Below are 14,296 nucleotides of genomic sequence, written 5' to 3'. Positions count from 1 at the left end.
TAGTTCAAATATCAGATAATAAAAGCTCCAAGGTTGACATGGCAAGGCTCCAAGGGCTCAGGGACAGGCATTGTAAGCTATGCCCTGGGGGTATATATGGTTCACATATAGAAGAGATGCTCGTATAAAATTCAGAGAGGGCTTATTTGATTTAAAATTGAAAGTTCTAGTTCACTTTTAAAGAGTCAAAAGAGATTAAAAGGCAATTAGCCACCCCACGCCTATTTTTCCCCAGTCCATCCAATTAAAATTTTGAGATAGCCATATCGTTAAAAATAGTTCAAATATGAGATAATAAAAACTTTAAGGTTGACACATACCCCAGAGCCCGTGAGCAATCGTTTTAAGCTACGCCCCGGGACACATAAGGTTTTTATGTAAGGAGAAGTTGTATAAACTTAAGAAGAGGCTCATTTGACTGGAAATTGAAAGCTCTAGTTATCATTTTATTAGTCAAAAGGTACCAGAGGCCATCGACCCCTCCCCCCAAACACGCACATACCCTTTTTTTCAATTGTATCTAATCAAAATTTTGAGATTGTCAGTTTGTTTGAAGTAGTCCAACGATCAGATAACATAAACTTCTAAATCAACATACTCCTCAGAGCCCAGGGGGAGGGCTATAACTTATGCTGCAGGGGCATATAAGGTTTCAATGGAAGAGATAGTCATATAAACTTTGGAGGGGACTCAAATGACACACCCCATAGCATTAAACCCGACCTCTTACTATATTTATATTTGCAGTGCATAGGCCTACAGCTCCAATGTTTTATTGTTTATTTATTTGTTTTTCTCAAAGGCACTTCATAGGGAAGGGGTCATTGCATAAACTTTGGAAGGGCTCATTTGATTGGAAATTGGAAGTTCTAGTTCCCTTTTAAGAGTCAAAGGTGATCAGAGGGCAACTAGCCCTCCCCCCTGCCTTTTTTCACAAATGCATGCAATACAAAATTTGAAATAGCCATTTTGTCAAAAATAGTTCAAAGATCGTATGATAAAAACTCCAGTGTTGACACAACCCCCAGGGCCTGGGGGCAGGCGTTATAAGTTTTACCCAGGGGGGGGGCTTTAGTAGTTCTTTTAAGTCAGGGATTTTGACTTGTGCTATAGCGTTTTAGAATGAGTTATCATTGCACTATATGTTCATGAATTAAAAAAGACACTGGACAAAAAGTGGTCCTCCAAGCTTTGGAGGTTTTACTTGGAATCTCTCGAGTCATTCACTTAAAAGCAAAATAATCCAACAAGTAAGCTCCAATTTTTAAGCATTCATCGATTTAGATTGGTTCTACATGATGACAAAATCCTTAAGTGTTCTTAATATGTGATTCAACGTTATTGAATCATAGCTAAAAAGGAATAATATCTTGTAGAATGCATCAGGTTTTCTAAGAATTATTGAACCCTTGAAACAAGGAAATGGGTTGATCTAGGAGCATGAAAAACACTTTACCTTGCTGTAATTCAGGGCATAGACCCATTTCCAATCATTTCATTCGTCTAGCTCCACCCCTTTCTAAGTTTTTAAAAAGTTGCTACGATTGACTTAGCCAAATTCATTATACGGCAGTATTCTTTGAAGTATTCTATGAAAAAATATCAATTTGTCTTTCTAATGCTTAGGCCAATTGTTAACTAATTATCAAGTATTGTTGATTTGAATAGTGGAACAAATTGGTGAAAATGATAGTGAAAAATTTGCTTGCTTTTTACTTGCTATCTTATTTTGATTGAATTTTAAGAAAATGTCTGAAAAGCATTTGGTTATGCTGTGGCTATGCTCGGATACCACAATTATTGTGTTAGCTTAAGATTTCATCTCTAGTCTAGTCTACTTTTTTTTCTTTATTTTTTTTTCTAGGATGAAAAAGAATTTGAGGGCAATAGTTTCAAAGTTTCACAGTGGATCAACAAAGCACTTTTACCTAATGAACACTCTAATATACAAGTAAGTATATTAACTGCCATCACTTCTCTTAGCTAGACTACTTAATGACCTAAATTAAATTTTAACATCAGATGATAATTTTCACTTGTTTGGTTTATTTAATATATTCAATTTATTTTAATTAAATAATTTATTTGTTCTATTAATACTGCATTAAGCCTAAGGCTTGTTACAAAAATATAATGAACGCAAAATAGTAACAAAATAAAAAAAATCAATGGCAGTTGAATTAATTTGCTCTTAAAATATACAATACCATTAGTATGAGTAACAGTCAAAGGAACCAAATTCCAAGTCTTATACACTTAATTTGAAAAAGAATCCACCCTCCACCAGGCATGTGTTTCCACCTGGATTCTATCTCCTGAAGGATTTCCTTTGTATTATTTTTTATATCTGTTATATTTCTTCCAGGCATGGTACATTTTTACTTGAAGAAATCAGAAATTATTTTATGTGTTGTTCTTTCTTGAATATTTTCTGATTTTGAAACATGGTTAGAAGATAGAGCAAGCCTCAGGACTTTTGTCTTTTATGTGGCCCTTGAGTCTACTCTAAATAATGTAGTTTTTTTGTGTGGTAGTAAATAATTGATATCTGTATATCTGTCTATCTGTCCCTATACATATTATTAATACCATTAATAAATATTCAGTCACTATTACGTATAATATAGCATAAAATTGTCGTCTTGAATATAATTATAATATAATATTGTTATTTCTAGATATTGATAACTGTATATCAATAATTACTTTGTACTAAAAGTATTATGCTTTGTATATAAATTGGATCATCAGTGATCAGTGATATGTAAGCTGCAATTATCATGTAAACTATTCAAAGTAAGTAAAATTTAGATTTTAAACCATTAAAATTGTAATGGTGTGATTACCCCAATACTGTTTCAAAGAACATTAGGTTTGTACCTTATATGTTACCTATTAAAGCAGAGAACAGATTTCAAATGTTCCTATAACATGTGAGGCACACTACTGCTTCTTAAAATCCCAAGTTGGGCTACAGCCCCTCAAACACTCCCAGAGTCCTCTTAAACACTTCTAAGACCTAAACAACCAGCCTTTTAAAGAATGGAGAGTCAAAACCAAAATCTTTAGTAAAAGAACCAGATTATTAATTTGGGATGATTTTTTTTTGTTCCTTATTGGAAATTCTTCAGTGTGAGGAAATTTCTCTTCTTTTATTAAAATTTTTTGTTGAACTTATTTTTTCTTTTGATTATGCGAAAATTAACGTAAGGAAACAATGTATAAACTTGGAAAAAAGATTAAAAAGGGTGCTTTCAAGTTTTCAGTTTTGTAAATAGTTCAGAACAATTAAATTTGTTTTTTACTTTATAATATTTGCTAAAACAGAGATATGTTGAAATATTGTCCTTGGAGGGGCTGAGGGGAGTAGCCTAGTTAATTTTTTCCTGTGTATGCTGGTTTTCAGAAATATGATACTGCCTTTATATGGTATTTATAATCATGAAAGAGACATTAAAACCCCTTGTTTCTTTTTTCTTACCTTCTGGTTTGATTTGAGCTTATGCTTTTTAATCTAGATTAATGCTCAAACCAAACTATATTTTAAAAAAGTTTTAGGATGTGTAAAATTTCTTTTTGTTTTATAAGTAGTATGCAGAATTATCACCACATTGCTAAGAACTAGAATCCCTGCAAAAACCAGGTTTATACTCAAAACTATGGACCTAGGCTTAAAAACTGTGATGATAAGGAGTTTTTGTCTAAAACTTTTTTTTAACATATTAACTTTCTTCATGCATAATATTATGTGAAATATAAATTGATATATATATATATATAAAAAAGGCAAAAACTACAAAAAAAATAAAAACTAATAAAAAAACTAAAAAAGCTAAAAAACTAAAAAAACTAAAAAAAACTAAAAAAAACTAAAAAAAGGTAAAAAACTAAAAAAAACTAAAAACTAAAAAAGAAAAAAACTAAAAAAAAAGGAAAAAACTGAAAAATAAAAGAGAAAAAGAAAACTAAAAAAATATGAATAAATATATATAAAAATAAGTTTTTTTTGGGTTATGTCTGTCTGTCTGTCTGTCGAGTGACGTCGTGTTTGTCCGCATATGACGTCTGAATTATTTCACACTAATACAAAAGAAGAAAAAAAACTAAAAAAGGTAAAAACTACAAAAAAAACTAAAAAGAAAAAAAACTAAAAAAGCTAAAAAACTAAAAAAAACTAAAAAAAGGTAAAAAACTAAAAAAACTGAAAAAACTAAAAAAAGGCAAAAACTAAAAAAAACTAAAAACTAATAAAAAAACTAAAAAAGCTAAAAAACTAAAAAAACTAAAAAAAACTAAAAAAAGGTAAAAAACAAAAAAAAACTAAAAACTAAAAAAGAAAAAACTAAAAAAAAGGAAAAAACTGAAAAATAAGAGAAAAAGAAAACTAAAAAAATATTAATAAATATAAAAAATAAGAGAAAAAGAAAACTAAAAAATATGAATAAATATATATAAAAATAAGTTGTTTGTGGGTTATGTCTGTCTGTCTGTCTGTCGAGTGACGTCGTGTTTGTCCGCATATGACGTCTGAATTATTTCACACTAATACAAAAGAAGAAAAAAAACTAAAAAAGGTAAAAACTACAAAAAAAACTAAAAAGAAAAAAAACTAAAAAACTAAAAAAAACTAAAAAAAGGTAAAAAACTAAAAACTAAAAAAAACTGAAAAAACTAAAAAAAGGCAAAAACTAAAAAAAAACTAAAAACTAATAAAAAAACTAAAAAAGCTAAAAAACTAAAAAAACTAAAAAAACTAAAAAAAGGTAAAAAACAAAAAAAACTAAAAACTAAAAAAGAAAAAACTAAAAAAAAGGAAAAAACTGAAAAATAAGAGAAAAAGAAAACTAAAAAATATTAATAAATATAAAAAATATAAATATAATATAAATTAGCAATCAACAAAGCACCGAGACACAAATGACGACCGGGACACAGGGAGTATAAATGACGACCAGGACATAAGTAAAAAAAAAAACTAAAAAAACTAAAAAAATGGTAAAAAACTACAAAAAAACTAAAAACTAATAAAAAAACTAAAAAATCTAAAAATCTAAATAAACTAAAAAAGAAAAAAAAGAAAAAAGGAAAAAAATAAAGGAGAAAAACAAAACTAAAAAACGAATGTATATACAGACCGGGACACCGGGATACAAATGACGACCGGGACACAGGGAATATAAATGACGACCGGGACACAGGGACACAACAACAATGGGGACGCCGGGGGGCACAGGGGGATGACGACCGGGACACCGGGACACAAGGAATATAAATGACGCCCGGGACACTCAAAGAGAAATCACAGACTGGAACACCGGGACACAAATGACGACCGGGACACAGGGAATATAAATGACGACCGGGACACAGGGACATAACTACAAAGGGGACGCCGGGGTGCACAGGGGGATATATAAATGACGATTGCGGCTCAGGGAATGGTCGATTAGCAATCACCATCAACAAAGCTCAAGGGCAATCATTAGAATCATGAGGTATAGATCTGAATACGGATTGTTTTCCCATGGACCATTATATGTTGCATGTTCAAGAGTCGGTAAACCTGACAATCCATTTATATGCACAGACAATGGGACAGCAAAGAATGTTGTATATTCGCAAGTTTTACGTAGTTAAAAACATATATATATATATATATATATATATATATATATATATATATATATATATATATATATATATATATATATATATATATATATATATCTATATATATTCACAGGTGGGACATAGGGACACAACTACAATGGCGCGTAACTAATATGGCGCGTAACGACTTACGCGCGCGGGGGGGCTTGGGGGGGCGCGAAGCGCCCCCACCAACTAGGTGTTGGGGTGGCGCGAAGTGCCACCCCAACAGCTAGTATATATATATATATATATATATATATATATATATATATATATATATATATATATATATATATATATGGTACATTTAGTATATTAGATATGTGTTAAAAATACTTTAAATATATTTAACCAAAACCAAAGTTACTGTTCCCAGCAGAGTCCAAATAATCCGAATTAGCTGAATACCAATGTTTGAAGTTTTAACTCCAATTAAATGCCTAAGTTTACTTGAATCAAAATTGGAGTTTTCTGAAAGTGAACAATATTTTTTAAACTAGTTCTATTGATTATGATATAGTTAGGGCGCAGCTAGAATACAGAAAATAGGCCGGTTAAATAAACACAAATATTACTATTGTGGCTTTATGTACATATATAAAGTCACAGGTGTTTGGGGGACCCAGTAATGTTTTTTTTTGGGGGGGGGGGAGGGAGTAATAATCGAAAAGGTTCGATTTGATAGTTTGAATAAAATTTGTCAAAATCATAGACTTTTTTATATATCATATTAAATACGATATAATTTAAATTTTATTTCAGGAACAAATATCGATGACAATTAAAAAACTCCAGATTACGATTCTCGAAACAAGTAGTTTGATTGAAACTACAAATCAAGAAATATTTGATGATCTTCCAAACCTTTTAAATAATATTGGAGATGTCCAGACAAAAGCTTCTGAAGTTAAAAAACAATTATTTGCCATCAATCAAGAATTGCTGAAGGTAAGAAATATTGGTTCTACACTGCTTTCTTGTCATTTGGTTAGTTTTCTAAATTGTGGGAAGGATCTAACTTCATTTTTGCTGCGGAGTGTGGTTTCTCAGATCCCATGTACTTGCGGAAGTGCATATGCGGGACCTGCATAAAACCTGCAATCTGAAAGCATTCAAAGTATAAAACCTGCAATCTGAAAGCATACCGGAGCATAAAACCTGCAATCTGAAAGCATACCGGAGCATAAAATCTGCAATCTGAAAGCATTCCGGAGTATAAAACCTGCAATCTGAAAGCATACCGGAGCATAAAACCTGCAATCTGAAAGCATACCGGAGCATAAAATCTGCAATCTGAAAGCATTCCGGAGTATAAAACCTGCAATCTGAAAGCATACCGGAGCATAAAACCTGCAATCTGAAAGCATACCGGAGCATAAAATCTGCAATCTGAAAGCATTCCGGAGTATAAAACCTGCAATCTGAAAGCATACCGGAGCATAAAACCTGCAATCTGAAAGCATACCGGAGCATAAAATCTGCAATCTGAAAGCATACCGGAGCATAAAACCTGCAATCTGAAAGCATACCGGAGCATAAAACCTGCAATCTGAAAGCATACCGGGGCATAAGATTTGCAATCTGAAAGCATACCGGAGCATAAAACCTGCAATCTGAAAGCATACCGGAGCATAAAACCTGCAATCTGAAAGCATACCGGAGCATAAAACCTGCAATCTGAAAGCATACCGGAGCATAAAATCTGCAATCTGAAAGCATTCCGGAGTATAAAACCTGCAATCTGAAAGCATACCGGAGCATAAAACCTGCAATCTGAAAGCATACTGGAGCATAAAATCTGCAATCTGAAAGCATTCCGGAGTATAAAACCTGCCATCTGAAAGCATACCGGAGCATAAAACCTGCAATCTGAAAGCATACTGGAGCATAAGATCTGCAATCTGAAAGCATTCCGGAGTATAAAACCTGCAATCTGAAAGCATACCGGAGCATAAAACCTGCAATCTGAAAGCATACCGGAGCATAAGATCTGCAATCTGAAAGCATACCGGAGCATAAAACCTGCAATCTGAAAGCATACCGGAGCATAAGATCTGCAATCTGAAAATGCCATTCTTTTTACTGTAGCATGTCTGCTTTTGGAGAGCTACTATTTTAGAAATTGATGATGTTTTCTAGAAAATAGAGGGTAATTCTGCAGAGTAGTGGTTCTCCAGAAGGAGATATGATAAGACTGATAAGGTATGATAAGATAAGAAATATTGGTTCTACAGTGTTCTATTATCATTTGAGCACTCCATTGCCATTCTCATGGTCTTAGGTTTTTCTAAAATGGTGTTACTCTTATTCCTCTGGCCTTGTTTTCATGTAGCCTGAAAATGAGAATGCGAAAAAAAATACGTGAAACTAGCCTCAACTGTTAGCAATCAACGTTTAATTTATTTAAGACAAGAATTATTATGTTTGAAGTATGTTTTGTTTTGAAAAACTAAATTTAACTTCATTTTTTTAAATACAAATTTTCTATTATGTTTTTCTCCTTTTGGTGCTAGTAAATCTATACAAAAAAAAGAAATAAAAGATAATTTGCTTGACGTTTTTTTCTTTTTTAGCCAGTAGTTTTCTTGTAGAAATGTGTGTATTATCTTAAACTAGAGCACTATGCTACCCTAGGATGCACAGCCAAGATCCAAAGAGGGGAGGGATCTCTCAAGTTTTTTCAAAGGGCCTTATATTACATTTTGAGGCTAAAATTTTGATATTTCTACATACTATTAATATTTATACATACTATTAATATTTATTTTATATTTATGTAAAATAATATTTAAGGAGGGGGATCCATTGGATCCACCGTGTTGTGAATGGTATCCTCTTACTCGACCTAAAAGCAAATGTATGATTGTTCTCATCTTTTCTTTGTTTATCATGCAAACACTTGCTATAATTTTGAATTTGTCATTCAAGAGTAAGGGTGAGGTTTAGACCAGAACTCGACCGGTCTGGATTTCAGGGTTCCGATACCGACACCGATATATGAGTACCATGACTAAAAAACTGCCGATAAATTTCACTCTGGGAAAAAAAAAACTCATCTAAAGTTTTAAAAAACAGTTAAACAAAATAACCCTCTAGTCTGGACAGTAACACCATTTTAAGACGTTTGACTTCGTAAAACATAAATCTGTGAAAATCTTATTGAAAGAAGTGCAAGATATTTATTCAGACTGATTATTCGACATCCAAATTTCAAAAGTGGGAATTTTTAGTTTAATCATTGACTTATTAATGTAATTAAATATAAAAAAAACAAGTTTTCTGAAATGAAAGTAAGGAGCGACATTAAAACTTAAAACGAACAGAAATTACTCCGTATATGAAAGGGGCTTTTCCTCCTCGACACCCCGCTCCTTGCGCTAAAGTTTTTTATTGTTTTAAAAAGTAGAGTCGCAAGAAAGAATCAAACTTTAGCGCAAGGAGCGGGGTGTCGAGGAGAAAAAGCCCCTTTCATATACGGAGTAATTTCTGTTCGTTTTAAGTTTTAATGTCGCTCCTTACTTTCATTTCAGAAAACTTGTTTTTTTATATTTAATTTCTGAAAGTTTTTGAATTAATGCATGTCTGATTTTGGCTCTCCGTACATAAATTATTAAAATGAAATTTGCATATTAATTCTTTTTTGACTAAATGGCTTTCTCTTGGTTTTGATCAGACGATTTTGAGAAATAAGGGGTGGGGAAAGGAGGCCTAGTTGCCCTCCAATTTTTTGGTTACTTAAAAAGGCAACTAGATCTTTTAATTTTTAACGAACGTTTTTATTAGTAAAAAATATACGTAACTTAAGAATTAACTTACGTAACAAACTTTTATATTCTTATATTTTTGATTATATATATGAGGGGGTTGGTCCCCTCGTTAATACCTCGCTCTTCATACTAAATCTTGTTTTGTCCCAATTCTTTGAGAATGACCCCTGAATCAGAAAGGCCGTAGAATAAATAGTTGAAATTACTTAAAAATTTTTTAGCATGAAGAGTGAAGTATTTATCTCCTCCTAAATACCTCGCTTTTTATGCTAAAGTATTTTTAGAACCCCTCATATGCGTAATAATCTCTGTTCGTTTTAAGTTTTAATGCTTCTCCTTACTTTCAATTGAAAAAACTTTCATGTTTATATTTTCATTGTTTTTTGTTTTTTTTAATAGTAATGCTAGAAAATCCTGCGCCCTTTTCATTGAATTTCTCTTCCCCCATGAAATATTCCTCCAAGGAAAGCTCCTCCCATATAGCCCCCTCCCCTGAACCCCACACCCAAACCAAAAAAATCCCCCTGATAACGTCCGTACACTTCCCAGTAACCATTACTGTATGTAAACATTGGTCAAACTTTGTAACTTGTAGCCCCTCCCCCAGGGACTGTGGGGGGTAAGTCATCCCCAAAGACAGAGTTATTATGGTTTTCGACTATGCGGAACAAAATGGCTATCTCAAAATTTTGATCCGTTGACTTTGGTAAAAAATGAGCGTGGGAGGGGGCCTAGCTGCCCTCCAATTTTTTGGTCACTTAAAAAGGGCACTAGAACTTTTTATTTCCGTTAGAATGAGCCCTCTTGCAACGCTCTAGGACCACTTGGTCGATACGATGACCCCTGGAAAAAAAAAAAAAAAAGCAAACAAACAAATAAACACGCACCCGTGATTTGTCTTCTGGCAAAAAATACGAAATTCCACATTTTTGTAAGATTGGACCTTGAAATTTTTTTTTATTGGGTTCTCTGATACACTGAATGCGATGGTGTGATTTTCGTTAAGATCCTATTACTTTTAGGGGGTGTTACCCCCTATTTTCCAAAATAAGGCAAATTTTCTCAGGCTCGTAACTTTTGATGACAAAGACTAAATTTGATGAAACTTATATATTTAAAATCAGCATAAAAATCCGATTCTTTTGATATATCTTTTAGCATCGAAATTCCGTTTTTTAGAGTTTCGTTTACTATTGAGCCGGGTCGCTCCTTACTACAGTTCGTTACCACGAACTGTTTGAAAACAAATCCATGCTAGGCACACTGGATACAAGGGTGCAGCTACGGTTTTAAACTTGGAGGAGGAATTCAAAGAATGTGTTAACAAAATCGTCCAGTATACTGACAAATACGGACACATGAGCTAAACTTCCAAGCTACACCCCTGACTGGATATTAGGATTTGAATCGATTGAATCTTGGATATTTCACCCACGCCAATGAACATGTAATAAACGAAAATGTATGGTTTTGGTTGGGTTTTAAATATATATAGGATTTTAAGCTTGGAGGAGGAATTCAAAGAATGTGTTAACAAAATCATCCAGTTTGCTGACAAATACGGACACATAAGCTAAACTTCCAAGCTGTACCCCTGACTGGATATTAGGATTTGAATCAATTGAATCTTGGATCTTTCACCCACGCAAGTGAAGATGTATTAAACAAAAATTTATTGTTTGTGTAGGGTTTTAAATGTATATAGGGTTTTAAGCTTGGAGGAGGAATTCAAAGAATGTGTTAACAAAATCGTCCAGTATGCCGACAAATACGGACACATGAGCTAAACTTCCAAGCTGCACCCCTGATTAGATATTACGATTTGAATCGATTGAATCTTAGATCTTTCATCCACGCAAGTGAACATGTATTAAACAAAATGTATTGTTTATGTAGGGTTTTAAATGTATATAGGGTTTTAGGCTTGGAGGAGGAATTCAAAGAATGTGTTAACAAAATCGTTCCAGTATGCCGACAAATACGGACACATGAACTAAACTTCTAAGCTGCACCCCTGACTGGGTATTGGGATTTGAATCGATTGAATCTAGAATCTTTCACCCGCGCAAGTGAACATGTATTAAACAAAAATGTATTGTTTATGTAGGGTTTTAAATGTATATAGGGTTTTAAGCTTGGAGGAGGAACTCAACGAATGTGTTAACAAAATCGTCTAGTATGCCGACAAATACGGACACATGAGCTAAACTTCCAAGCTGCACCCCTGACTGGATATTAGGATTTGAATCGATTGAATATTGTATCTTCCACCTACGCAAGTGAATATGTATTAAAAATGTGTGGTTTATTGTATTCTTTTTAGTTGTTTTGGTGGAAGTTGTTTGATTATCAACTCATATATTTCGAATCCACCAGATGTGTTGACAACAAATATACTTTGACTCATTTGACTCACTTACCTTGTGGCTCAGTCCCCCAAGGCCTGGACACGCAAAAATTACCTGAGGAAATTTGACGAAATCTTCTGGATAAGTTACGTATAAAAAAGAAAAAAAGCCGGTATCCGATATTTTTTTCTTCCGATAATCGATAATGACAGTAATCCCAATGTCTGCCCGATAATATCATCTGGCAAATATATCGGTCGGGCCCTTGTTTTTGACCACCGATCCCGCCCCCTCCTCTCTGTTCTATTGTTGTAATGAGAGGTTTGCTATATTTTAATACGAAAGGGCTCTTCTTTTCTTCCTTGCATGTGTTGCTTTTAGGCTGAAAAGAAATATTAAAGTAATATTAATTCAATAAGTTCTTCAAATGAAAAATTAGTAAAATACTGTGTACTTTGATTATAATAAACTGTAAGAAAAAGATTTTTTTTTAATGGGTAGTTTGCCAATCATTATGCTAGTTTTGTGCAATCTACGTACCACTGATTATCTGGCTAGGGAATATAATGCAGGAATTCATTTTGGAAGAGCTCTCTTCCCCCTTTCTCTCTCTCTCTCTCTCTCTCTCTCTCTCTCTCTCTCTCTCTCTCTCTCTCTCTCTCTCTCTCTCTCTCTCTCTCTCTCTCTTTCTCTTTCTCTCTCTCTTTCTCTGTTTTCTACTTTTTTTACTGTCTTGGGTCTTTACGTTTTTATTCTTTGTATTTTCTAGACTGAAGATAAACCAGCTGCTTCGTTGATAGAGCTTGAAAAGAAACGAAAGAGGTTAGATGCAACAATTAAAGCCCTTAAGGACGCTGATAGCTGGTCAACCATCGTAGAAAGTATTGATTTGCTCTTTGAAAGTGGAGATCTTTCTGGTATTGCTGCTAAAATATCAAAATTATCGGCCAGTCTTGGCTTATGGGTTCAAAGCCCTGATCATAAACAAAAGCAAGAGATTTTAGAAGATTTGAAGAACCGATTGGAAGCAGCAGTTGGACCCAAATTGCTTGCAGCTCTACATGAAAATGACTTAGGTAAATATTCTGAAACTACTGTTTTATGTAAGAGCTAAGGTGACCTGTTAAAAACCGCAATTTACAATTAAACACGAGCGGTTCCTTTAACACTTGTATTGTATGTTAAATCTAAATATATTTATCCAATTTAAGTAAGATAGGGGGATATAAATGTATACACAGACACACACACACGCACACACACACACACACACATATATATATATATATATATATATATATATATATATATATATATATATATATATATATATATATATATATATATATATATATATATATATATATATATATATATATATATATATATATAATATATATATATATATATATGAAAATAGAAATCACCAATGCAACAGCACAAAGACATAAAAAAAAAATGGAAGACGGAAGGAGAAATATATATATATATATATATATATATATATATATATATATTATATATATATATAATTATATATATATATATATATATATATATATATTATATATATATATATATTATATATATATATATATATATATATATATTTATATATATTCATATATATTATATATATATTATATTTTATATTTATATTTTATATATATTTTAAAATTAGTCACATTTAGATTTTTTTAAGTTGAACATCGGCCACTCTTGTATTAGAGAAGTATTTCTTTTAATTGCTCGAATTTTCAAAATTCCGCGAAATTGTTTTTTTTTTACTTTTTTTAAGTGATTTGAAAATATAGGGTTTATTAATTTTGGGCTAGCTAGAGACTTAAAAATTCAGATTTTTGTTCTGACGAAGGTATATCTCTTTTTCCAGAGTGGAATACAGAGCTTATCGAAGATGGGAGATACTGATGCTATTAATGTGTGTATTTCACCACTTTATCCTCAGTTTGAGGTATATGACCTACTTGAAGTATTTTAATTGGTCAACCAATTTGATCTGACATTAGATCAGTGAAAGGAATGAGTATGGTTTGTTTTCGCGTTCTTCGTGAAAACGAACTGATCCTGGTTTTTTTTTAGCTTTACTGATATTCAGTCTAATGAAAGCAGTTGTTAAAGATACTTTCTGGAGCATTTCTCATGCTCCTTATGGAAAACTCCCGAACCATGAGCCAATGTCGACATGGTCTAGATTTGAAACTATAAAGTATGGGCGATTGTTCACTTCAGGGCCAGTTGTAAGGTCTTTCTAATAGCCTAATACTATGGCATAGTATATGACAAAATTGAATCGCTTGGAAGAGAGCTCACATCCCTGCCCTATAGTAGAGGGAAAATACGGGAAAAAATAGTCAAATCTCGGGAAAAATAATTTTCACAAAATGCTCTGAAAAATCAGTGGAATTCCACAAAAAATCCCCCTGAATTCCACTTGCACCAAGTATCCCAACTTTGTGCTTAAAGGGAGAAAATTTTATTTTTCTGTTTACAAATATTTTGCAGTTTATT

General features: G+C 32.6%; 1 protein-coding gene and 1 long non-coding RNA gene across 2 annotated transcripts in view; both read left to right on the top strand.

Annotated features, from left to right (window-relative positions):
• The window catches only part of LOC136024883 (conserved oligomeric Golgi complex subunit 7-like), a 55,517-nt gene that overhangs the window by 15,364 nt on the left and 25,857 nt on the right, over positions 1-14,296 (top strand). The window contains exons 2-4 of the mRNA XM_065700414.1: positions 1,865-1,951; positions 6,415-6,600; positions 12,537-12,843. Coding sequence (XP_065556486.1) covers positions 1,865-1,951; positions 6,415-6,600; positions 12,537-12,843 — 580 coding nt within the window. The remainder of the gene's footprint in view (positions 1-1,864; positions 1,952-6,414; positions 6,601-12,536; positions 12,844-14,296) is intronic.
• LOC136024615 (uncharacterized) lies at positions 3,786-4,925 on the top strand. Its single transcript, XR_010616861.1, has 2 exons — positions 3,786-4,184; positions 4,638-4,925. It is a non-coding gene; the product is annotated as an uncharacterized LOC136024615 (long non-coding RNA).

The sequence above is a fragment of the Artemia franciscana genome, chromosome 3 (genome assembly GCF_032884065.1).
Source record: "Artemia franciscana chromosome 3, ASM3288406v1, whole genome shotgun sequence".
NCBI classification, from domain to species: Eukaryota; Metazoa; Arthropoda; class Branchiopoda; order Anostraca; family Artemiidae; genus Artemia; species Artemia franciscana.
This window is presented reverse-complemented; position numbering and strand designations above follow the sequence as displayed.